Source organism: Taurulus bubalis (assembly GCF_910589615.1).
Source record: "Taurulus bubalis genome assembly, chromosome: 13".
In the NCBI taxonomy this organism is placed as follows: domain Eukaryota; kingdom Metazoa; phylum Chordata; class Actinopteri; order Perciformes; family Cottidae; genus Taurulus; species Taurulus bubalis.
Genome location: NC_136601.1, coordinates 26,034,611 through 26,059,610, shown reverse-complemented (window position 1 = coordinate 26,059,610; position 25,000 = coordinate 26,034,611). Strand labels below are relative to the sequence as shown.

The 25,000-nt window shown below is 44.3% G+C and overlaps 2 protein-coding genes across 2 annotated transcripts in view; one reads left to right on the top strand and one right to left on the bottom strand.

Moving 5' to 3' along the window:
- polr1a (RNA polymerase I subunit A) overlaps positions 1–23,525 on the bottom strand; it is a 33,354-nt gene extending 9,829 nt beyond the window's left edge. Inside the window, exons 1-27 of the mRNA XM_079228477.1 lie at positions 23,391–23,525; positions 22,689–22,797; positions 22,482–22,577; positions 21,917–22,066; positions 21,521–21,631; positions 20,714–20,799; positions 15,621–15,700; positions 15,375–15,455; positions 15,001–15,118; positions 14,148–14,289; positions 13,242–13,403; positions 12,959–13,081; positions 12,507–12,734; positions 12,317–12,424; positions 12,099–12,245; positions 10,939–11,130; positions 10,564–10,713; positions 9,858–10,041; positions 9,687–9,769; positions 9,154–9,312; positions 8,431–8,529; positions 8,144–8,296; positions 7,110–7,192; positions 6,000–6,165; positions 2,513–2,636; positions 2,301–2,401; positions 1,715–1,908 (exon numbers count right to left, since the gene is read on the bottom strand). Of these exons, the coding sequence (XP_079084603.1) occupies positions 1,715–1,908; positions 2,301–2,401; positions 2,513–2,636; positions 6,000–6,165; positions 7,110–7,192; positions 8,144–8,296; positions 8,431–8,529; positions 9,154–9,312; positions 9,687–9,769; positions 9,858–10,041; positions 10,564–10,713; positions 10,939–11,130; positions 12,099–12,245; positions 12,317–12,424; positions 12,507–12,734; positions 12,959–13,081; positions 13,242–13,403; positions 14,148–14,289; positions 15,001–15,118; positions 15,375–15,455; positions 15,621–15,700; positions 20,714–20,799; positions 21,521–21,631; positions 21,917–22,066; positions 22,482–22,577; positions 22,689–22,797; positions 23,391–23,467 (3,506 nt within the window). The 5' untranslated portion in view covers positions 23,468–23,525. The remainder of the gene's footprint in view (positions 1–1,714; positions 1,909–2,300; positions 2,402–2,512; positions 2,637–5,999; positions 6,166–7,109; positions 7,193–8,143; positions 8,297–8,430; positions 8,530–9,153; positions 9,313–9,686; positions 9,770–9,857; positions 10,042–10,563; positions 10,714–10,938; positions 11,131–12,098; positions 12,246–12,316; positions 12,425–12,506; positions 12,735–12,958; positions 13,082–13,241; positions 13,404–14,147; positions 14,290–15,000; positions 15,119–15,374; positions 15,456–15,620; positions 15,701–20,713; positions 20,800–21,520; positions 21,632–21,916; positions 22,067–22,481; positions 22,578–22,688; positions 22,798–23,390) is intronic.
- A 242-nt stretch (positions 23,526–23,767) lies between these two features.
- Positions 23,768–25,000, top strand: part of ptcd3 (pentatricopeptide repeat domain 3) — a gene marked incomplete at its 5' end in the record, with an annotated part of 13,748 nt that continues 12,515 nt past the window's right edge. The window contains 3 exon segments of the mRNA XM_079228478.1: positions 23,768–23,803; positions 23,805–23,896; positions 24,393–24,445. Coding sequence (XP_079084604.1) covers positions 23,768–23,803; positions 23,805–23,896; positions 24,393–24,445 — 181 coding nt within the window.

Below are 25,000 nucleotides of genomic sequence, written 5' to 3'. Positions count from 1 at the left end.
AGTCTTCATAAGGTGTACTAGACTTCTAGTCTTCATAAGGTGTACTAGACTTCTAGTCTTCATAAGGTGTAATAGACTTCTAGTCTTCATTAAGGTGTACTAGACTTCTAGTCTTCATAAGGTGTACTAGACTTCTTGTCTTCATTAAGGTGTACTAGACTTCTAGTCTTCATAAGGTGTACTAGACTTCTTGTCTTCATTAAGGTGTACTAGACTTCTAGTCTTCATAAGGTGTACTAGACTTCTAGTCTTCATAAGGTGTACTAGACTTCTAGTCTTCATAAGGTGTACTAGACTTCTAGTCTTCATAAGGTGTACTAGACTTCTAGTCTTCATAAGGTGTACTAGACTTCTAGTCTTCATAAGGTGTACTAGACTTCTTGTCTTCATAAGGTGTAATAGACTTCTAGTCTTCATTAAGGTGTACTAGACTTCTAGTCTTCATTAAGGTGTACTAGACTTCTTGTCTTCATTAAGGAGTAATAGACTTCTAGTCTTCATAAGGTGTAATAGACTTCTTGTCTTCATTAAGGTGTACTAGACTTCTTGTCTTCATTAAGGTGTACTAGACTTCTAGTCTTCATAAGGTGTAATAGACTTCTAGTCTTCATTAAGGTGTACTAGACTTCTTGTCTTCATTAAGGTGTAATAGACTTCTAGTCTTCATAAGGTGTAATAGACTTCTTGTCTTCATTAAGGTGTACTAGACTTCTTGTCTTCATTAAGGTGTACTAGACTTCTAGTCTTCATAAGGTGTAATAGACTTCTAGTCTTCATTAAGGTGTACTAGACTTCTTGTCTTCATTAAGGTGTACTAGACTTCTTGTCTTCATAAGGTGTACTAGACTTCTAGTCTTCATTAAGGTGTACTAGACTTCTTGTCTTCATAAGGTGTACTAGACTTCTAGTCTTCATAAGGTGTACTAGACTTCTAGTCTTCATAAGGTGTACTAGACTTCTAGTCTTCATAAGGTGTACTAGACTTCTAGTCTTCATAAGGTGTAACAGACTTCTTGTCTTCATAAGGTGTACTAGACTTCTAGTCTTCATAAGGTGTACTAGACTTCTAGTCTTCATAAGGTGTACTAGACTTCTAGTCTTCATAAGGTGTACTAGACTTCTAGTCTTCATAAGGTGTACTAGACTTCTAGTCTTCATAAGGTGTACTAGACTTCTAGTCTTCATAAGGTGTACTAGACTTCTAGTCTTCATAAGGTGTACTAGACTTCTAGACTTCATAAGGTGTACTAGACTTCTAGTCTTCATAAGGTGTACTAGACTTCTAGTCTTCATAAGGTGTACTAGACTTCTTGTCTTCATTAAGGTGTACTAGACTTCTTGTCTTCATTAAGGTGTACTAGACTTCTAGTCTTCATAAGGTGTAATAGACTTCTAGTCTTCATTAAGGTGTACTAGACTTCTTGTCTTCATTAAGGTGTAATAGACTTCTAGTCTTCATAAGGTGTAATAGACTTCTTGTCTTCATTAAGGTGTACTAGACTTCTTGTCTTCACTAAGGTGTACTAGACTTCTAGTCTTCATAAGGTGTAATAGACTTCTAGTCTTCATTAAGGTGTACTAGACTTCTTGTCTTCATTAAGGTGTACTAGACTTCTTGTCTTCATAAGGTGTACTAGACTTCTAGTCTTCATAAGGTGTACTAGACTTCTAGTCTTCATAAGGTGTAACAGACTTCTTTCTCTTCAGCCGGTACCTGTGGGTGTCCACGCCGTTTCGGCTCCTCTCGTTCTGGAGGTACTTCTCTGTGATGCCGTGGAAGGTCTCCGACACCGAGCCGAAGCAGACGTCGGGCTTCAACAGGCCCAGGGAGGGCTCAGGGCAGCGGGACGTCTTCCGGCTGTATTTAGATCTGCTGGGTTCGTCCAGGGAGCGCCACCGCTCAAAGAGCTGGGGGTCAGAAGCACAGGGGTCAGAGTTAAAGGGTCAGAGGGGTCAGAGGGGTTAAAGGGTCAGAGGGCTAAAGGGTCAGAGGGGTTAAAGGGTCAGAGGGTTAAAGGGCCAAAGGGTTAAAGGGCCAAAGGGTTAAAGGGTCAGAGAGGTTAAAGGGTCAAAGAGGTTAAAGGGTCAGAGGGTTAAAGGGCCAGAGGGTTAAAGGGCCAGAAGGTTAAAGGGCCAGAGGGTTAAAGGGCCAGAAGGTTAAAGGGCCAGAAGGTTAAAGGGCCAGAGGGTTAAAGGGCCAGAGGGTTAAAGGGCCAGAGGGGTTCAAGGCTCTGAGGTCTGGATGCAGTGAGTGTCAACATCGGAGAAACCTGTCAGATCCTTCTCTACACGTTAATAACCTGTGACTCAGCAACATTTCTGCCGTAGTGATCTGAATTTGTTCGTTCTGCGGCCTGCTTCAGCTTGGCCAACTTCTTTTGAGAAAAAAGCAAGAACGCTCCTGAGGGTAGATTAAAACACATATACACAAATATTAAATCTGTGTCTGAAACAAATGGATCTCTGTGCAGCAGAGGATAACTTTGCTGCCAAACCAAACATTGTTATCTACCTCTACGCGGACTCGCCACCTCTCTCTTTGCTCTCCAGCGCTGGATGGACTCAAAGTGTTGATTGGCAGCTCGAGGGTCCAGGCGGGCCAAAACCTCGTCCAGGCCCTGGGCCTGCTTGATGACCTGACGGGGAAGCACATGTGTAATGGATCATTTTCATCCAGGGGGATTCCATGTCTTATCAAAGGTCATTTTGAGATACCGCCATTGTCTGATGGTTAATAATGGATAATAATAATAATAATTATAATTATAATAATAATGGATGAAGCCTCCACTCGAGGTTGTAAACAAATATCTCACATTCATGCACATCTTTATTGTCTTTGTACAAGTCAGTGTTTCCCCTACTGTTATAAAAGGGGGGCGGGGCACCCCCCTGAAAAAACCCGCCGCCCTCCTGTAATTGTTTTTGTAACGCTGGATATCAGAAGTAATTTAAGGTTCTCTTTCCTTTATGACAGGTCTACTTCTTGTTCTGTTATTAAACAAACTATACGGCCGTATGTTATTGATTATATCAATAAAAAATAAACATTGATCATCATGGAAACCGTTTGATTTGGCTGGAAACACATTTAGTCACATGAAGAAGTTCAGGGCTTCCTGCTTCTAAAGCATTTCAAAGTGAATTGTCCTTCATTGTTTCACCCCGTAAACAGAGGGTTTTTTTTAAGTTTAGAGGAACACGACCAAGCGCCCACATGATTACCTCAGTTCCTGACGTGCCAGACACGCTCACCAATTCAACAGGATTACACCATGAGGAAGGAAGCAGCGGTATAGCATGTGATGTGACTGTGGGTGTTATTAAGGTGTTAAAATACACCATTTGAACATTGATATGATCCTGAACATAACTCCAGCTCTGATAGCCTGGAACTACTAGCCAACTGTTTCTGTGACACGTGGGAGCCCAGCTTTATGCTAAGCTAAGCGGCGCACAAGTGAGAGATTGGTATCAATATTCTCATCTTAACCACTGGAAAGAAAGAGAATTTGAATATTTTCCAAAATGTTGAACTGTTCATTTCTATAAAAGAAACATTGTTAAAAATATTTTAAAAACTATATACGTATATATATTTCTTTTTTTTCTTAGACAGTATTTTATTGAACCTCAGATCTTCAACGGGACAAACAACCTGACAGGCTGTGGCTAATAAACCGTGAGACCCTGAACATATGTGCTGTTCAATAGCGCCGCTCATGCCACCTGATGTGTGTGCAGTACATATTCATCCCCAGTGGCCATGTGGAGCACCGTGGGGCCCATGAAAGGCATCCACTGAGGAGGAAGCACTGAATTGTCATGTTATAACTTTAGTCATGTTATAACTTTAGTCATGTTGTAACTTTAGTCATGGTTATAACTTTAGTCATGTTATAACTTTAGTCATGTTGTAACTCTAGTCATGGTTATAACTTTAGTCATGGTTATAACTTTAGTCATGTTGTAACTCTAGTCATGGTTATAACTCTAGTCATGGTTATAACTTTAGTCATGTTATAACTTTAGTCATGTTATAACTTTAGTCATGTTGTAACTTTAGTCATGGTTATAACTTTAGTCATGGTTATAACTTTAGTCATGGTTATAACTTTAGTCATGTTATAACTTTAGTCATGTTATAACTTTAGTCATGGTTATAACTTTAGTCATGTTGTAACTCTAGTCATGGTTATAACTCTAGTCATGTTATAACTTTAGTCATGGTTATAACTTTAGTCATGGTTATAACTTTAGTCATGGTTATAACTTTAGTTATGTTATAACTTTAGTCATGTTATAACTTTAGTCATGTTGTAACTTTAGTCATGTTGTAACTCTAGTCATGGTTATAACTTTAGTCATGTTATAACTCTAGTCATGGTTATAACTTTAGTCATGTTGTAACTTTAGTCATTTTATAACTCTAGTCATGTTATAACTCTAGTCATGTTATAACTTTAGTCATGGTTATAACTTTAGACATGTTATAACTTTAGACATGTTATAACTTTAGTCATGGTTATAACTTTAGTCATGGTTATAACTTTAGTCATGTTATAACTTTAGTCATGTTATAACTTTAGTCATGGTTATAACTTTAGTCATGTTATAACTTTAGTCATGTTATAACTTTAGTCATGTTATAACTTTAGTCATGTTATAACCTTAGTCATGTTATAACTTTAGTCATGGTTATAACTTTAGTCATGTTATAACTTTAGTCATGGTTGTAACTTTAGTCATGTTATAACCTTAGTCATGTTATAACTTTAGTCATGGTTGTAACTTTAGTCATGTTATAACTCTAGTCATGTTATAACTTTAGTCATGTTATAACTTTAGTCATGTTGTAACTTTAGTCATGTTATAACTTTAGTCATGTTGTAACTTTAGTCATGCTATAACTTTAGACATGTTATAGCTTTAGACATGTTATAACTTTAGTCATGTTATAACTCTAGTCATGTTATAACTCTAGTCATGTTATAACTTTAGCCATGGTTATAACTTTAGTCATGTTATACCTTTAGTCATGGTTATAACTTTAGTCATGTTATACCTTTAGTCATGGTTATACCTTTAGTCATGTTATACCTTTAGTTATGGTTATAACTTTAGTCATGTTATACCTTTAGTCATGTTGTAACTCTAGTCATGTTATAACTCTAGTCATGTTATAACTCTAGTCATGTTATAACTTTAGACATGTTATAACTTTAGTCATATTATAACTTTAGTCATGGTTATACCTTTAGTCATGGTTATAACTTTAGTCATGTTATAACTTTAATCATGTTATAACTTTAGTCATGTTAAAACTCTAGTCATGTTATAACTCTAGTCATGTTATAACTTTAGACATGTTATAACTTTAGTCATATTATAACTTTAGTCATGTTATAACTTTAGTCATGTTATAACTTTAGTCATGTTGTAACTTTCGTCATGTTGTAACTTTAGTCATGTTGTAACTTTAGTCATGTTATAACTTCATAACAACAATTAATAACCCACAACTAATGCTCTTTAACAGGTAAAACATCACGATACAACAGTTTGTGACAAACAATTGGTAACACTAATAATTGTACATTCATAAAATTACACAGCTGAACTGCATGCTGGGTACAGCTCGCCCACTATCACAACAAGAAGAAACTCCGTCGCTACATTGAAGAAAGAAAAAAAACGGGTCACCTCCATTCCCCTGGGTCCTAAGTCCCTCCATGTTTAGCTTCCCAACACCTTCTATGTACCAACGTACAAACAGATGCTCACTACTCGCTGGACAGTTGGAGCGAGTTGGCCAGCGAGCGGAGAACAGCTGTTCAGTTGGGCGGCGGTCCTTTTCCGCGTCAATGAATTAATGGGTTTACTCAAAAAAAAAATGGTGATATGCCCTGAAACCGCCAGAATCGTACAAAATACCGTGATATGAATTTTGGTCATACCGCCCAGCCCGACAACACTGTCTGCGTTTCGCTGTTTCCTACCTCGTAGTTGTCTTCTATGAAAGAGAACTGCTTTTGATGCAGGAACGGAGTCTTGGGGATATCCAGTCCGTCTTCTCCGTAGAGGAACTGGACCACGGACCCGTCGCTGTCCCTCACCGTCAGGTCGTACTGCACCACCAGGCCCTCCAGATGCTTTATGACACACCTGCAGAGGAGAGAGAGAGAGAGAGAGAGAGAGAGAGAGAGAGAGAGAAAGAAAGAGAGAGAAGGGCTGCAGGGTCAGTGGAAGGAGAGGAACATATTTGTGTCGGGCAGCTGTGAAGTAACAGCTGTTCACTGGTTCAGTGATGTTTGTGTGTAGTACATATTTATCCCCAGTGGCCATGGTGGAGCACCGTGGGGCCCATGAACTACACCTTCACTGTGGCAGCCATCTTGGCCAGTGGCATCCACTGAGTGGGAAGCACTGAATTTGACACGGCTGCGTTTTAGCTGGTTTGAACACACGTCTGTTATCAAATCACACAGCGGACAGCTGCTAGTTTAGCCCCATGCCACCATTTCAGGTTTCTTTATTTTCATTTCAACAACTGCAAGTAGGTAGCACGGTGCAGGAAGTAGCCACTCGAAGCAGCACACGCGTAGTGACGGCCCACATTTCCCAGCATGCAGCGTTGGACTTTGTGACCAAATCTGCAAATCTTATTTCTTTCGTTTGCATTTCTTCTGTTGACGTTGTATTTGGATGGCGCTTTGGTCAAGGGGTTAGGGTTACAGTTAGGACTGTTTTTAAAAACGGCCACGACATGGATTGAAGCAGAATATTTTGTTTCTTCTCCATAAAAGTTTACTTTTGGACTTTACGATGCTCATGAGTTATTGAACTGGTTTGAGCACCACTGTGCTTACATCCCATTGCTCCGTCCTCACACGCTGTGCTGGGATGCACCCAGTGGCTCGTGTAAAAGGAGTAAGTAAAAAACAAATGATGATGACAGTTGTCAGCCCACTTTGTCTCAATGTAAATGTAAAAGCTGATGCCAGTGTTCTTCATGACCATATACTGTATATATATTGAACATGTACTTTGGACACCAGATATGATAAGACCCGTATGCAAACAATGTCAAGACGGCAGCGAGGCTTCACCTCTGCAGGTATCCTGATCTGGACGTCTTCACGGCTGTGTCCACCAGTCCCTCTCTGCCGGCCATGCAGTGGTAGAAGAACTCCTGGAGACACAAGTCACATGAAGAGTCACAGTTTAGTTTCACTCTTTAGTTCACCAAGTGAGCCCAAAAGACGACTCTGATCATCGACTTCATCTCCTCAACTGTTGTAGACGGATAGAGAATTCTGATCATAATCATGTGATCGCTGCTGCAGCTCAGCCAGAGCGGCGTGGAGCTGATCTCATCGATCACTCGTCACACGCTCTGCCTCGCTCACTGAAGCCCGCATGAGACTGCGGCCACATTCCCTCTCACATTCCCTATAGCTCTCTTACAGCCCAACAGCTAACCAGCTAGCTCACACTACAACCTGCATAGCAACAGGAAGGCCGGGGACATGTAGTAAAGCCCGCCTCTTGCTGGATTTGATTGGCGGGGACACGACGACCAAAACCTCTTTCAAAAGAGCAGATCTCATCCCCCGATGAGTCCACTTCAGGGCCCTTTGCTGCTGAAGGAGGTTGAGAGCCACTAATCCACTCACACACAGGGTTCATACACATTCTCACCAGTGGGTTTCATGACTTCTCCATGACTTTAAACCAAAGGTCCATGACAAACATTTAGTGAAATCTGGGTGTAAACAGTAAAAAGTGAGTAAATGTAGTATTTAAACTAACAATGAGAACACAAAGCATACAGTAAACCTTAAATGACTCAAATGAATGAGACAATAGTTTGATTAAAAGAATAAACATTTATATAGATGCCTGTATGTATGCCTGCTTATATTTTGAGTCTTTCTTTTAAAAGCATGTTAATTATTTCAAACTCAGCGTAAATGAACGTCATGAACACATGAATAAAACACATTTACATGACTTTTACTAAACTTTGGGGATTTTCTTTTGATCAAAGACTTTTCCAGGCCTGGAAATAAGCATTTAAAACTTCCATGACTCTTCCAGGTGTTCCCTGAGCGTAAGAGCCCTGCCAGCTCTCCTCGTGTACCTGTGGCTTGATGCCCGTGAGGAACCGTCCAGAAATGAAGCCCCCAGCACTTGGGGCGGGGTCATACGGCTGGAAGCACGGCAAGGATTTCCCAGAAGGCATCAGTGGAGGCCTGCGGCCCTCCAACTCGATCTGGCCCAGTAGACATGAAATCTGGAACACGAACACACAGAGAGGGTTATCTCCTCGCTCCCGTTGTTTTTTATTCAAAGCTACAGTACACACAGAGGAAAGGTATTTGCGGGTCAGTAGCCTCCAGGTTATCAGGTGTGCAGTGGGGGCGGTACCTGCATGGTGTTTACAGTAGATCCCTTGGCTCCTGATTGGACCATCAGCTGGAGGTTGTTGTCTGGGAAAGAGGTGTGGAGTCCAACGGGCATGCACACCTGCGGACACAGACGGCACGAACGTTTGGATTCATGTAATGATCAATGCTTTATTGAGTAAAGGTGGACATGCATGTCTTATGGCTACCTGTGTCCGCTTTACAGCTGGTTGCTGGATTCACATGCGACATGTGAATCCAGCAACCAGCGCATGCCAAGAGTTCACATGACCGACACGGTGTCCCGGACCGTCCGCGATGATGCATAAAGTCTGCAGGTGAGGCTCTCACAGCGGGTCAGACGGTGCAGAGATGCCACTCTGCTGCGCCGGGTGCTCAATGTGAATAAAGGCAACCTTTCTGATGAACAATTAATCCGACTTCCATCTGCACTTTCTTGACTACTGTTGTCTTTAATGTCTTTTTCATATTTATCTTGTTTGTTGTATATAAGCACGAAGAGCGAAGTGAAACCGGAGTCAGATTGAAGCTGGTTCTGACTCACTGAGCGACAGCAGCTGGTTTAGTGCTAACATTCTGACTCTGGTCTAGATGAGCACAGGCTGGTCGGGAATGACTGAAGCTTCAACAGAAGTGGGACGTTGCTCCACGCCGACACGTCGCCCTGCATGACGTCATCGTTCCCGTCCTGGATGGCGGTGCTGCTGCTCGGTGCTCCGGTTACCTTGTTGATGTCGTTGTTCACTTGGTTGGCCACTTCTTTGAACTTGTGGTCGGCCATGCTGAAGTCCTTCTGGTCCGGGTTGAGGTGAGCGTCCTGCCAGCGGCTCTGGGCCTCGCCTCGATCCACAGTGGCGGGCAGGTTGAAGGCGGCCTGCAGGGCCTTGGAGACGGAAAGGGAAACGATGAGAACACGTCGGTTTCTGCTCCTCACAGAAACCGCTGAGCACTACGGCTCAGCGCACAGCAGGCGGTTGTTTCTGCTGCCCCGAGGGGGCAAAAACATCCGTGATGGTACGTTTAAGGCACATCACACTAGACTAGAGCATGTTTCTGTTCTCGATACTGAAATACTTAAAAGTATTAAAAGAGTATTTTCTGATTTTATCAAAAACGTGCAAAATAATTGGATTTCCCGAGAAACGTTGAGTCTTGTGTTTGTTATTATCTACTAAGACAATGTAAGAGTGCATCACAATATCTGGATAGAGGATTCTTCAGTTCCTTTTGAAGGACCAATCCGATGCTTCCACTCACTTTGGTGCCAATCTGCAGGGACTCTTGAATGATTTTCTTCCTCTGCCTGTTGGCGGCCGGTTTCACCAGGATGTCTTCCACACCTGGACACAGACAAACAGGCGTTTCATGGTAATCTTCGTCCTCTGCGCTCAGCAGTCACACATAAGCCAGCAGCTGCTCGGTCCTTACCCAGCGTGAAGCCTCTGTACAGCTGCAGGTAGGCCGTGAAGAGGCGAGCCAGGCAGCTGAGCAGCTTGCCGCTGGTCTGGCCTCCGTACAGCTCGTAGCAGCAGTGGACCAGACCGTAGGCCGAGGACCCGTAGTGCGCCTTGTCCAGAACGCCCACCAGCAGCTCGCCCTGCCGGATCACCACCTGGGAAGGACCGGCTCACTCATTTAAACATGTTGCTTAGAAAGAAGAAGAGGGAAAGACCGATTCAAAATGTCAAAAAGCTCAACCCAATTTGTTCTCCATGTGGGTTGTTGGATGGCATTTTTATAGTTTGAAGTTTCAGTACGCCAAACAAAAAGGGAAAGAACGACGCGACAGCTCCCGAAAAGTCAAGCCAAAGAATCCTGATCGCTGCTCAGAAATATCACCGCTGCGCTGTAAAAAACACCCTGCTCTCCCGCCTAGTGGACAAAACTGTTGTTTATTGAAGGTTTAAGGTTGCATTGGAAGCCACGATATGTAGAATCAGACAAATACAACGTCACTGCATGTGTGTGTGTGTGTGTGTGTGTGTAGTACAACTTTTCTAACACGTCACGTTTCTACTTCTGGGTGTGTGGGCGGGACCTCGACACTGTGACTCCGCCCCCTGACCACTGCCACCCAATCCCAGTGTCCACCCTTGAGGACTGTGTGTGTGTGTGTGTGTGTGTGTGTGTGTACCTGTGAGTCACACATGCTGTCAGGGTTGTATCCTGCAGCAGCTCGTGGTGGGACTTGGATCCATGCTTTGCTGGGGATTTTGGATTTTCCCGTCAGGTTGAGCGGCACGGCCTTCTGAGGGATCACATTCAGCAGCAGCGTCGACACCACCTACAATATGTGAAGCATCACATGTGAACACGATGGACACTCTGTGTTCCTGCATGAGCACAAGACAACAACAGGGGGCTAACAAAACTCATAGCCGCCACGTGTCTTGGAAATGTTGAGATGGTCCTACTGACTTTAATTCCTTACAGGCGTTGCCTAATTGAACATCATCGTTGCCGTGGACATGCGGGCTCAGTATTGTGGAGCGACGGTCCCGTCACTGACCTGCTTCCCCGTCCACAGCTGCTGGGGCTTCAGTAGGGCCGGCGGCAGCATCCTCACCCGGCCCGGCTTGTCCGTGAGCCCCCGGTACACCAGCTCTATGTACTGCACCCGCGTGAAGAAGCAGCCGCGGATCGTCATCCTCGTACCGGACACCATGTGGTCCTGGATCAGACCCGCCAGAGGGGTGCCATCCTGATGGTAGAGGGAAGAGAGAGAGAGAGACTCAGTGTTTGCAATGGCATGGCTGCACAACGTGGATGAGGACTAACCCTCACCAGATTTAAGAGACAAGATCAGCTACAGTTGTGGATACGGCTTTGTAGACACGAAACATACATTATGTGTGGATATATATATTGGTGGCGGCTTCAGTAGCACTCTTCACCGGTCCAGCTCATTTGATTCCATTTTGACTTCTCCATGACTTTAAACCAAATGTCATTACAAACATTTAGTGAAGTCTGGGTGTAAACAGTAAAAAGTGAGTAAATGTAGTATTTAAACAAACAATGAGAATACAAAGCATACAGTAAACCTTAAATGACTCAAATGAATGAGACAATAGTTTGATTAAAAGAATAAACATTTATATAGATGCCTGTATGTATGCCTGCTTATATTCTGAGTCTTTCTTTTAAAAGCATATTCATTATTTCAAACTCAGCGTAAATGAACAACATGAACACATGAATATAACACATTTACATGAACACATGAATATAACACATTTACATGACTTTTACTAAACTTTGGGATTTTATTTTTTCCAAGGACTTTTCCAGGCCTGGAAATAACCATTTTAAAACTCCATGACTCTTCCAGGTTTTCCATGACCGTAAGAACCCTGGTGTGTGTGTGTGTGTGTGTGTGTGTGTGTGTGTTACATATTTATCCCCAGTGGCCGTGTGGAGCGCCGTGGGGCTCATGAACTACACCTTCACTGAGGCAGCCACCGAGGAGGAAGCACTGAATTTGACACGGCTGCGTTTTATCTGTTATTGATCTGACTCAGGCGACAGTTGGAACTGTAGATGTAATTAACAGGGTTGTTGAGCCCGTGTCCGTTTAGTTTGGCCTGTTCTACAATAAACAATATATAAAGAGTCTCACGGGAAAGATGGGTTAAAACAGTCAAACACACACAGTACAGACGCACTCACCTTGGGCACGAGGTACTGCTGGTCCGTGCTGACTAAGGTGTAGGCCTCGGCTCGGCCCAGCTCGCTTTGAGGGAAGTGTGCGTTCATTTCATCTCCATCAAAGTCCGCATTGTACGCCTTGCAGTTGGCGTAGTGGAGCCTCAGCACCTGAAGGAGAAGAAGCAGTTTGTCGTATTTCATGCGCCGCTTTCAACCCGGCGGGCTGCAACGGAGCGTACCTTCTCTCCGGGTAGGATGCGTGCACAGTGGGCCTGGATGGAGGGTCTGTGCAGAGTCGGCTGTCTGTTGAGCAGCAGGACGTCTCCGTTCTTTATGTGGCGGTTCACCTGCACAAGAGGGGGGTGAGTCACGGCGCAGGGGAAGGGTCTGTGCGCTACAACAGCGGCTCGATCGTGGCGCCGGACTCACTATCTTCACGGGCATCTTGTGTGGAAGGGGACAGGGCGTCAGCAGCTGGTTGGCGACGGCTTCCCTCTGCGCGAGGCTGTCGGCGGAGAGGATGGTCTTCCTGCCGTCCTCGTTGATCACCATGGACGCCCCGGGGTGGACGCTGGGCCCGTTGAGCACGGCCTGGCGCAGCTCCTTCACGTTCCAGGGGGTGACGGGCTGCGGGTAGGTCAGCCTGGTGGCAAACACCTGCACGGGGGAGGCGGAGAGCTCGGTTCGGTCCGGACCCAACTCCAGGACCGCTGTGATAGTCGCGATGAAGACGCTGCGTCTTCATCGCGACTATCACAGCGGTCCTCGAGCTTGAGTATGAAAATTAACGTTCACTTCAATTGAGAATTTTCAGAATTTTGAAAAGTACATTCTAGAATAGAAGTACTGGCTCTAAAATAACAGTCAGGGTCAAGACGTACCATAGGTATGCCGATCTCGTTGGTCTCGATGTACATGTCTGGACAGATGACAGACCGCGCGGCGTAGTCCACTCGTTTTCCCATCATGTGCTTCCGGAACAATCCTTCCTTCTTCTCCAAGATCTGGCCGAGGAGAGAAGACAATTAGCCAACTGGCATGTCGCTGTCAGCCAACAAAGGCTCATTAAACTGCCAAATGCTGATCAGCCCGCTGCCGGAGCGCTGTGGCTACATGTTGACGCGATGGGTAAGACACGCGGTGACCTGGTGGCGTTTCTGTTACCTGTCTGATTCCAGGGTATTTCTCCACCATCATCTTGTCCATGTCGCTGTCGAAGACGATGTTGATGTGGGCCTGGAGTCGCACCCAGGTGTTGTAGAGTTTATCCGTGAGGGTCAGGCCCTGGATGCCGACCAGAAACGACTGGTCCGTCTGTTCGTGAACCTGAGGAACCCCGTGTGGTTGCATGAAGCACAAACATGCATACATCAAGATCTGTGCAGCTGAGCCTCATTATACACAAACATGAATTAAAAAAATAGGTAATGCTGAGTTCACACCAAAGGCGCTGCAAATTTTTTGCACGAGTAGATTACATGCAAAGTCAATGCACAGACGCGAATGACGCTGAGTAGCAAAAGCCAATCAGCGTTGAGAAGCTCCGCCCCTCATCACCCGTCCTGCCGCTGCTGAATCAAACTGCTGCTGGTCCTGAAGTAGCGCTGCTAGCGGCTTCATTCATAATATTATGAACCCAGACAGCATGGAGTTTGATGTTCTCACGTATGTGGAGTTTACACAACAAGTATGAAGCAGAACTAGTGGTTATTTCCATGGTGGACGGAGGAAACGGAATCCGTTTTACGGAGATAAGCCACGCCCCCTTTCCGAATTTGGCGTGAAGATAGCATAAGGAGTGTTTCCCACTGTGAGGACAGAGGGAAACACCTGCGCGCACACACACACACACACACACACACACACACACACACACACACTTACATGTTGCGGCTCCTTCTGAGGTTCCTTTCCGTCGATTTCAGTCGCCACTTTCCTAATGTTTTCATAGTCCTAAAAAATAAATAAAGATCTCAGCTGTGCCATATTATACACACACACGAATAATAATAATAAAAAGGTCACACACACACACACACACACACACACACACACACACACACACACACACTCACTCACCAGCCGTGTCTCCTCTTCCGCGATGAGAGCCAGAAGCTTCCTGATGACGCCGCAGTCCTTCATGACGGCCTGCATGTTGACCGTCTGGCCGTTTGTGAACATCTGGTCTCCCAGTCGATTGATTGGACGATACCTGACGGCAGAGGAAGAGGAGGAGGCGATGAAGCAATACGGTCGCACAACCGCCGCTAACTTCACATAATGCTAATGCCATTTAGCTTCATGATCACACAATATGAACACTTTCCACTATGACACAATATTATTATTATTATATTATATTTATCAACTGAGAACGGCGGTTGTGCGTTGCCTCAGTTTGAACTTGTGAGTGTCGTAGTGACTGTTCAGGGGGTCCCGACTAACGTGTGGACACTTCTGTACCATTACATTTAACTACATTTCATTTAGCTGAGGCTTTTATCCAAAGAGACTTACAATAAGTGATTCAACCATGAGGACAAACTCAGAACAACAAGAATCAAGAAGGTGCAATTCATTCAATAAAGTTAAACTACAAAGTGCTGTCAGTAAGAGACATTTAAGAGCCTCTAAAGTGCTCCTAGGTGCTACCTTCCTTATTCAAGGTGTAGTCCACCAGTGGCTGAACACACAGTATGAGATAATTCGGCCCAAAGACATTGACTCATGCTGCGTTTACACCAAAAGCGTTGACAATTTGACGCGCGAGTAGATTACATGCAAAGTCAATGCACAGACGAGAAAAACGCATCATTATTGTCGAGCGAGTAAAGTGCCGCGAGTCTCGTTCAGTCCAGTGTCCCTGTGTCTCCCAGGGACACTGGACTGAAAGACTTCATCTCTGTGTTGGGTCACACTGAACCTGCAGGGCGGGACCACCATCATCTCCAGGAAGAAGAGGTCTGGGTAGAAGCATCTCTCTCCATCCCTCGACATGGTGCCGTCCTCCAGCCCGGAGAACAGGCACTTCAGGAAGAACCCTGGGAGAAAGACGGGAGAGGAGGAGTAGATTAGAAAGTGTTCCTTCTGACGGATGAAAGCGATGAGGTTTTCTTTATTATTGTTTGCATCCTCAAATTGTCCAAAGTTCTACTTTCTAGAAAAGGACTTGGTGATTAAAAGGCATGAAAACAATGCCTATAAACACAAAGCTATAGGAAACATGACACTCATTCAGAATGATTCAGTCATGAATCTGACATTTACGACCTGCACCTCCATGATATTTCACCGTACCTTCTAGCCGCCACAGTTTCTCGACGTGGTCTCTGGCGGTGCTGGCCGTCAGGTAGACTCTCTTTCCAGCCAGCTCATCTGCTGGAGACAGTTCACCCGGTTAATGTGTGTGTGTGTGTGTGTGTGTGTGTGTGGCAGAGTGTCTTTCCCGCTGCCGACACTCAGACGTTAACAACAACTTCATGCTGTTGGCTCAACAATGACAGCATGTGTATCATCAGCCTTTTCTGTCTAAAGAAGACTAACCATCAGTGTTCTTGGGTCCGGATGGCATTGTGACGATCAGCTTACTGTTGTGTTCACGGCGCACTGTGAACCTGCTGCTCCTACACACACACACACACACACACACACACACACACACACACACACACACACACACACACACACACACCATGGAATGGACGATTAGGAATTTGACAAATATCAATGCGAAACATGGCATCTTTTTTTTCCCAACAAGCTGAGGACGGTCGGCAAGAGCTCCTGCACTCATGTCTCCCCTGATTACTCGCTGAGAGTGAGCCTGCTGGGAAGCCCCGCCTCCATGCGCCCCGCCTCCATGAGCCCCGCCTCCATGAGCCCCGCCTCCATGCAGCCAATAGGCTCGTTCGAGATGAGCCAGTTCTGCGCAAAATTGATCGCCGGCGATCGGCACGCAATGCATGCTGGGTAGATTTGTGTCCGACTTGAACCCGACTTGCTCTGACGTCATGCACACGTGATCAACGATAATCTCACGAGATCAAGGCGGCTGTTGATTTTAGAGCCAGGAGAGTAGCTCTCCACCGACTGCGTGGCCCAGTGCATGATGGGAAACGCCTGGCTGTCCCTCATCAGAAAGCTGATTGGCTCTTAGATCTGACAGCAAACACCACATTTTGGAGAAAATCTTTATTTTATGTGTAGTTGTAAATACTTAACGCTGGATTATTGACTATTCGTCTCATGTTTGATCAAAAAACACATCTTGTGTGGTTGTTAATACACAATCGTATTTATATAAAACATATCTAAGTGAGTAGTAATGCATTTCACATGCAGACATTAAAAGAACAAAGGATGCAGCGACACACACATTTCTCCATAAATATATATTTATAAACACATGAATCCAAACGTGATCTGTAATCTACAAGTAGCCTACAGATTGTAACTAACAGGAAGTCATTTTCCTGTGTTTACTTCGTCAGCTGAAAACTGTCCGGCTTGACTGCAGTGTTTGTTCCCTCCTGCCGCCGCTCTCTGGATCCAGGAGAGAAGCTCTTGAACGAGCTGATGCCTGCAGCTCTGATCCGCGCTGTTTTAATTAGGTATCGGTACTAAAAATATGCAAAATCGTATCGTTTTTATGTACGGGAACCGCGGTATCTTTTTAATAGCGATGTACCGTGCAACATTAATTCAGATTTCACAAAACAATGCAGTATTTTGTGTTCAGTTTAATTTTTGCAGGATTTCATCTTGAGCGCAGGTCATCTGAGGCTCGGTCGGCTTGGTGTCAGTTGTTTTTACAGACTTGTTTTTACAGTGTTGTTTTTACAGTGTGTTTTTACAGTGTTGTTTTTACAGTGTGTTTTTACAGTGTTGTTTTTACAGTGTGTTTTTACAGTGTGTTTTTACAGTGTTGTTTTTACAGTGTCTCTTCCAGGAGACTAAACAAAAACGTCTCAGCCAAGCCATGGTACGTGAAGGCACTCCAGGTGGTACGAGAGATTTTAACAAATATATTGAAAATTGGCATCCTTTTAAAAATAGTTATTTAATAAATATTCAATAAAATACAACTAAGTTCATAAACTGAATTTGATATATTCTTAGTAAATCAGACACTGATGGCACAGCTCTGTGGATTACATCTTTTATTCAACCAAAAATTATTTGTGCTGGTTAGAGGGCACTTGACTGAACAACTATTTCACAGGGTTCCTCCAGATGCACAGACCCAGAGGAGGCCTCCACTGGTCCTCCAGCTTCACACCAACCCTTCCAGCCCAACACCAAGGGTTGGTGCAGAGATGAGGTTGAGACCTGGGAAAGCCCCCGACATCACGTCGTGACGTTCCACCCGACATGCACATGGCCTTCAGCCATCCTGTGCAGGCTGCCGATAGGCTGACGGCTTCTCCCCCCGGAGGATTCGGGTGATCCTTTTCCTCCGGGTGGTCCAGGTTATAGATAAGAGAAGGTGATGTAAACTAGTCTGTCCTGAAACAGTAAGTGATTTACTGTTTCAGATGTCAGACTAATTTACTCAACTTTTTTTTAGGAATATTTTGTGATTTTTTTTCTGGTTTTCTCACAGAATGCCAACAGAAGTTATGTAAATGAGCATGTCACTGGAAGAGTAAGTGATTTACTGTTTCAGATCTCCTAAGGACACATGTACATAACTTTACTCTCTCTCTTTTTGTTGTGGGTTTGTCTCCCCCTGGAGGATTCGGGTGATCCGTTTTCTCCGGGGGTCCAGGTTATAAAGAGCAGAAGGTTGTGAACTAGTCTGTCCCTGAAAGAGTAAGTGATTTACAACTTTGGCAAGACTATAGAATATAGAACATTTCACAAGACATGTTGATGGTGTGGCGACTACTGCCGTAAGAAGTCACAATTTATATATATATATATATATATATATATATATATATATATATAAATAAAACCGGTAGAGAGGTGTGTTGTTGAGGTAATTCTGATATTCTATGCCTGTATATCAGAATGTGTGTTTGCAGCACCTGTGTCCCTGAGTGTTAGACTGATTATTAAAGGAAAACAATTAAGGAACATTTAAGGAAAACAACCTTTCAAACTATTGTATTTGACCGAAAACTATGACACCCATCGCAAACAATAACGGGATCAGGAGAAGCACAAGACTTTTGTGAACGTTTCCGTGTACTTAAATATTTGTAGAGATGTATAAATGAGAGCGTAGTTTCAGTTCAGAAAGTGCCCAGTGCTTCATGGGAGAAAGCTGTGGTCAGATTGAACATGGGGCTCAATGGAGGAGGTGGACGTCCTCTCAATCAGGCGGATTCAAACATGTGTGTGAATCTGTGGATTCAATCGATCCAAGTTCACGACAAAAGACACGATTTCCTACGTTTCTATGTATAAATGTGAATGGTAAAATACAAATATGTTTCCTTAAGAGTCTGAAGCTCCTCTGAACTCTAGCGATGACATCACCACTCTAACCTGCACCATACACACCCATTGTAAACTCTGAAATGGTCCCCAAATGTTTCTAAACTTGAACACTGATGACATGAAAACTGTCCTTTCTCTACGTTAAATTATGGCGAGTCCCTATAGGCACAAAGAAGAGCTCTCTTCACGCCGAAACCCCATTCAAGTGAATGAGGGACTCAGACAGAACCATTGGTACACAGTAGAGCAGGGGTCGACCTCAAAGGTAGTGCAGGTAGATCGCATGCCATCCAGTCTATATAACTATCAAAACTTTAGCGACAAACCCCAGCTCCCGGTGTGCAAATTAATGTCAATCACCACAGACGGCGCTTTAATGGATTTATTGTTAAGTACAGGACAATGTTTTCCCCGACTTCCTTAATTACCACTGCATAATACACCAACAAGCATTATGCGCTACAACGCTAACATGAGAGAGATCATGGATGTGGCAACGAAGATCGCCTATTGGAGCGAGAGCGCTTCAAAGACGGATGTTCTGCACACCGATGTGAGACGGCTTCTAGAGCTCTGTCCGGAGATAAAGGAGTTTCTCCATGTTGTTAAACATGCAGAACACAACCAGCTAAATGACCGTCTGTGACGATCATCTGTCCTCAAAGCTGCAGCGCCATGGTTTAAGGAACTTCAAAGCCTGGCGTCAGAGCTGGAGACGCAACGGAGGCGTGTGCACAACTAGACACAGCAGCTTGACAAGTGTCTGTCAGAGTTTATTTATGTGAGTCAGCCTTTCCCCACACGAATAATATTAAGTCCAACAGCGTTCCACCATGACTGATGGCCATTAGTCTGCCTGAGGCTGAGCAGCAGCTACTGTGGACTAAGCAGCCCTGCTGTTCCATGCAGTGAAGTCATCAGAGTAACATGTAATGACCAAACATGTACAGAATTGCATTGTCATAAGGGTTCATGCAGTTATGCAAGGTACGTCAATATTGTAAAAATAAAGTATACTCTGTATATTTTTACATTAATAATGCTATATATATATATATATATATATATATGTATATATATATATATATAGATATACAGAAGTGACAGTGCAAAACATCTTCAGAAAGCACCAACAGGTTGCTCCTTGAACATCCCTGAGCTGTTAATTAAAACAACAAAATGGACTAACACTAAAAACATACACATGTATGCTTTACATCTGCCAAATGTGAGCCCTTTTTACTGTAATTGATCCCTCCAGAGGCTGCATTTACATACCCTGCTTTATCAATATGTATGAAATACTGGACAGAGGGAAGCTGTACTGCTCCATATAGAGCGTCCTCTTCCTTAAACTCTTTCATTCTGGGTCTCTTATGACCACGACGTCACGTTGTTGGCTAAGCCCAACTACGTGATTTGCTTCATTCTACTTTGAGTAAAAAAAAGATAAAACCTGCAGCCAGATCCTCCGGTTTAACGTTAACGAGTGACTGGTGAACTGAACCAGACCGGGGGGTGACGGCATGTTTCATCACGTTACGTTTTTTTACAAGCAAGACTGAACTGTAACGGAACATAACGGAACTTTAACGACAATACACAACCAAACACGTTAGCTAACGCGATAGCAAGCTGACTAGTAGCTTCCATTAAAAACAAGTTTGAGGAACATGAAGACGCTGATTGGCCAAGACTCGACTCGTCAAAGATCTTCTATTTTTGAGAGGATCACAACCTCAGCTTTTCTCGTGTCTCACTCCAATCTCAGAAACGCTGGCCGGCCAGTTGCTCTGCTCCGCTCTTTTTTTTCTTCTCCGCGACTTATTGCCCGGCGTAAAGCCTAGTTTATGGTTCTCCGTGACGCCGTCGTTGAGCATTCGAAGTTCTGCGTCGAGGGAACGCGTTGCCTGCAATTAACCGCCATGCCGCCAGGGGGTGTGTCTGTGTGTCTGTGTGGTTTCAAGGGTTACAGCCGAATTCCGGTCACAGTAAACAATGGCGACCAAGTTGGAGCGGCTGCATTAAAGTTGGAGCTCATCAATATTGAAGAGCAAATGCTTATATTGCAAATGTTGAAGCGTAGGCGACAGAGAAGACTTTAGGGAGGTGGTCTGTACGACCACTGTGAGAATTATAGCTCAACACTAATGAGAACCAGGTTCAACACAACAACACTTTCATCAACTTACCCGCAGTGAGGGCACTTCCTATTTTTCATGTGGATCCTCCAGAAGTCGTTGATCAAGCTGTACCTCTTTTCCACGAGGTGTTTGATCTGAAGAGACACAAACATGAGGCCAGAGGTCCTCCACGAGGACGCCGCGGTTTCTAAAGATACGCTGGCGGCTGCACACACGACACTGTGGGAGACGCTCACTTACTCAATTTACTAAGAGTTAGAGGTCAGAGGTCAATGTCTGTTAAGCTCCAGTTTGCCATGTTATGATTTCAACACATTTGTTTATGCTAAATGCTTCTGGACAATCGTTGTCTTTCTTTTGTGAGGTTCATTCATTTGTTAAAGGAACATTTACCAGTTTACATGAACCAGTAGTGGCATTCATTTGTATTCTAGACGGTCGATTCAAAATGTAACTGAATGTATAAAGTTTTTATACGAATTGTTCAAAAGTAATTTTCCTGCAGAGATGTACGTGTTAGTTTCCATCTTCCGCTTCTGTTTCCAGTCTGGGGAACAGAAGCCACATTGAGTTTGTCCAGTTGTTTCTATGCAGAGCTGAAAACCACAGGATGCTTTCAAATACATATTTCAGACGTATAGGAGGAATAACTGAAGCGCTCACTCTCAGAACATGCAGAAGCAACGCTGATCAACTTCCTAGCACTTAAACAGTATTGCTAACTGACTTGGGTTTGCATTCTTTTATTTATAGCACACACACACACCTGTTAGATGCAACATGGTTTGTTATCTATGTATTAATTCACATGGTGTCTTATCATGCTGTATTGTTTGCTAACAGGTGCGTACTCACTGGTTTGGTGTTTTCGGAGCCCTCGGCGTTCACTCCCAGCACGCTGTCCGTGAACTGCTTCAGCACCAACCCGATCTCGTCTCCAGTGGCGCTGGGGTTCTCTTCCAGGTGCTAACACACACACACACACACACACACACACACACACACACACACACACACACACACACACACACACACACACACACACACACACACACACAATACACACATGAACAAGTCAAGGATGAACGGAAAGCTGGACTTACACAATCACAATAAATAAGAAACGCTATCCAACGCAACACCCAAGATAATGACGTTACAATTCCATCCTGCAGGCATTGTAATGGTGAGTAACAGGGATTTATTTCTGGGGATACGGCGTGCTTTAGTCTCAGAAAGCTTCAAACCCACCCGGAAGACCACTTGCTCTATGTGGTAGACCTCCTGCATGGCCCCGTGGTCCAGCAGCTTCAGCTGGTTGAGCAGCAGGTGCACGGCCGACCTGGGACACGTCAACATGTGACACGAGAGACAGGAGCCGCGGATGAACAGGTAGAGTTTCTGATGGAGGAGGAGGAGACAAGAGCATGAACATTATGGGCAAAAAGAATAATCATAAAAGCAGACTTCTCCATGACTTTAAACCAAATGTCCATGACAAACATTTAGTGAAGTCTGGGTGTAAACAGTAAAAAGTGAGTAAATGTAGTATTTAAACTAACAATGAGAACACAAAGCATACAGTAAACCTTAAATGACTCAAATGAATGAGACAATAGTTTGATTAAAAGAATAAACATTTATATAGATGCCTGTATGTATGCCTGCTCATATTTTGAGTCTTTCTTTTAAAAGCATATTCATTATTTTAAACTCAGCGTAAATGAACGTCATGAACACATGAATATAACACATTTACATGAACACATGAATATAACACATTTACATGACCGTAGGAACCCTGTCACATGCTTACATCAAAGAACAGCGGGTTGTACACGGGGAGAGGCAGCTCCACGTGTCCCATGTGTCCTGGACAGTTGTTGAAGTCCTGACAGCAGGTTGAACACACCTGGTGAACACAACGTCACAGAGGAGCATGAACACGTTAAGGCCCACAGTCTTGAACTGTACACGCATCACAGTAAACATCATTCAGGTGTTCATGCGCTGTGACCCCCACCTCTTTGCTGTCTGCCGGCCCCAGGGCCAGGTCGTACAGGCTGTTCGGGGCCACGTTCCCAACGCTGTCCAGGAACCGGAAGTTGGTGATGGTCTTCACACTCAGCTTCCTGGACAGGGGAGGAGAATGCATCATTACGTCAAGGGGGTCGCTCCATCACATGGGTGTTATCAGTGGTTAGTTAGGTGTCACCTTGACAGGCCCCTACAGGGTTGAACTATTGTTGTCAGTTCATACCCCATGTGTTCAGTGGTTAATTCAGATTTTAAAATCTGAGTTAACCACTGAACACATGGGGTATGGACTGAAAACGCAATGCAATAAAATCCCGTTTGGTGCACAGGTCATATGCATGTTGATCACTCCTAGTCCACTGCTAGATAACCTGTGTGTGTGTGTGTGTGTGTGTGTGTGTGTGTGTGTGTGTGTGTGTGTGTGTGTGTGTGTGTGTGTGTGTGTGTGTGTGTGTGTGTGTGTGTGTGTGTGTGTGTGTGTGTGTGTGTGTGTGTGTGTGTGTGTGTGTGTGTGTGTGTGTGTGTGTGTGTGTGTGTGTGTGTGTGTGTGTGTGTGTGTGTGTGTGTGTGTGTGTGTGTGTGTGTGTGTGTGTGTGTGTGTGTGTGTGTGTGAGAGCGAGAGCGAGAGGAGAGCTGGGACTCGGCCTTCCAGCAGCCGACATGTTGTGTTGATCTTTCCGCCGCTCACCTGATCTCCTCGGCAGAGTACATGCCAAACGTCATGCCCTCCAGCCGCCGCCATGGCACTTCTTTCCCAAACAACATGATTTTGGGAGAATCGTCCGCACGTTGCTGGTTGCTTCTATAGATTCATGGCGTACACTTCCACCACATGAGACGCGAAGTTGCTTCTGGTCCACACGTGGGACCGGCCGACCGGCGCGCGGGTTGCGGGGGAGACGGACGTCCGGACCGGGCTTCTCCTCTCACGTAGCGGACACTGTCCTTTCACAAAATTACTGATTCGGTATTAAAATAGTAGCTGGTTAGATGTTACGCGAATATAATGTAGTATTTCTTCAAAATAAAAAAGTGCTGTATTTGTTTTCTCTCCCTTTTCCTCAGATGGTTTCTCCCACCCAGAAGCCTTCAGTGTATAACAAACATGGCGGCGCCCGGACGGCACGTAGGGCATTATATTCACAGAAACAGCAGGTTTTTGCGGAATAATTTCGAGCAGTTATGGAGTCACAGGTACGATAGCTTTGTTTATCGACTTCATATTTTTTGTTGGTATTTTTCTATCTTTAGCTCCATGAGTTAAAATGGAGCTATACATACAGGCTAGCTACATTAGCAGCTAGCCTCGTTTGACAGGAGGTCATGTCTTCGTGAAGCTAACCCCCTGACTGCAGCACATGTTGGACATGTAAGCAGGTGTGAGGAGTGTGAGGCACACACTGTGTGGACCTAACGGGTTGACAGGGTGTGGGTTGTCTCAGTGGGCACAACAAGGTGCTGCTCATCCTCTGTAGCTGCACTGAGATGACCGCCTGCTCCTCTCGTTTAATGCACTGATGACCTCCTGCTCCTCTCGTTTAATGCACTGATGACCTCCTGCTCCTCTCGTTTAATGCACTGATGACCTCCTGCTCCTCTCGTTTAATGCACTAAATATTAGATGCTACACTGCATGTGCATCAAGGCTATCTATGAATTCACAGTTTCTTTACCCTTTTCTTTCCTCCAGGAGTTTTGTTTGTACTCCAGCTCTGCGACAACAAGCTGCAGAAGCTAGCAAAGGTACTGTGGAATAATAATGTTGGTTTTATGACTGAGACTCTCTTGTCACTCACATATAAACTGAGCCTAACTGTGTGCTGTTCATCCTCAAGCTCACTGCGTGTGTAGAACTAAACCTCTACATGTTGTTAGTTCAGCTCATGTCAGCACTAATAGTTCATTTGATCAGACACACACATACATACATACACATAAATACACATACATGCATACATATACACACACACATACATACATACACATAAATACAGATACATACATACATATACACACACACATACATACATATACACAAACACACACATACAAACATCTACTCACTAGAGTAATGGGTATCAGAATCATTTATTTACCAGGTATGTTTACACAAACAAGGACTTTTTCTTGCTGGAAGGTGCATAACATTAGACGAGACAATCAACAACAACGACAGTGCGATAGATATTCCATTAAGTATAAAACAAAGTGCTCATTTAACAGTACTGTAAACCAGTGTTCTGTAAGTGTATGGATGTGCAGCTGAAAAGAGTCTCCATGAGTCTCTGTTTAGTATCC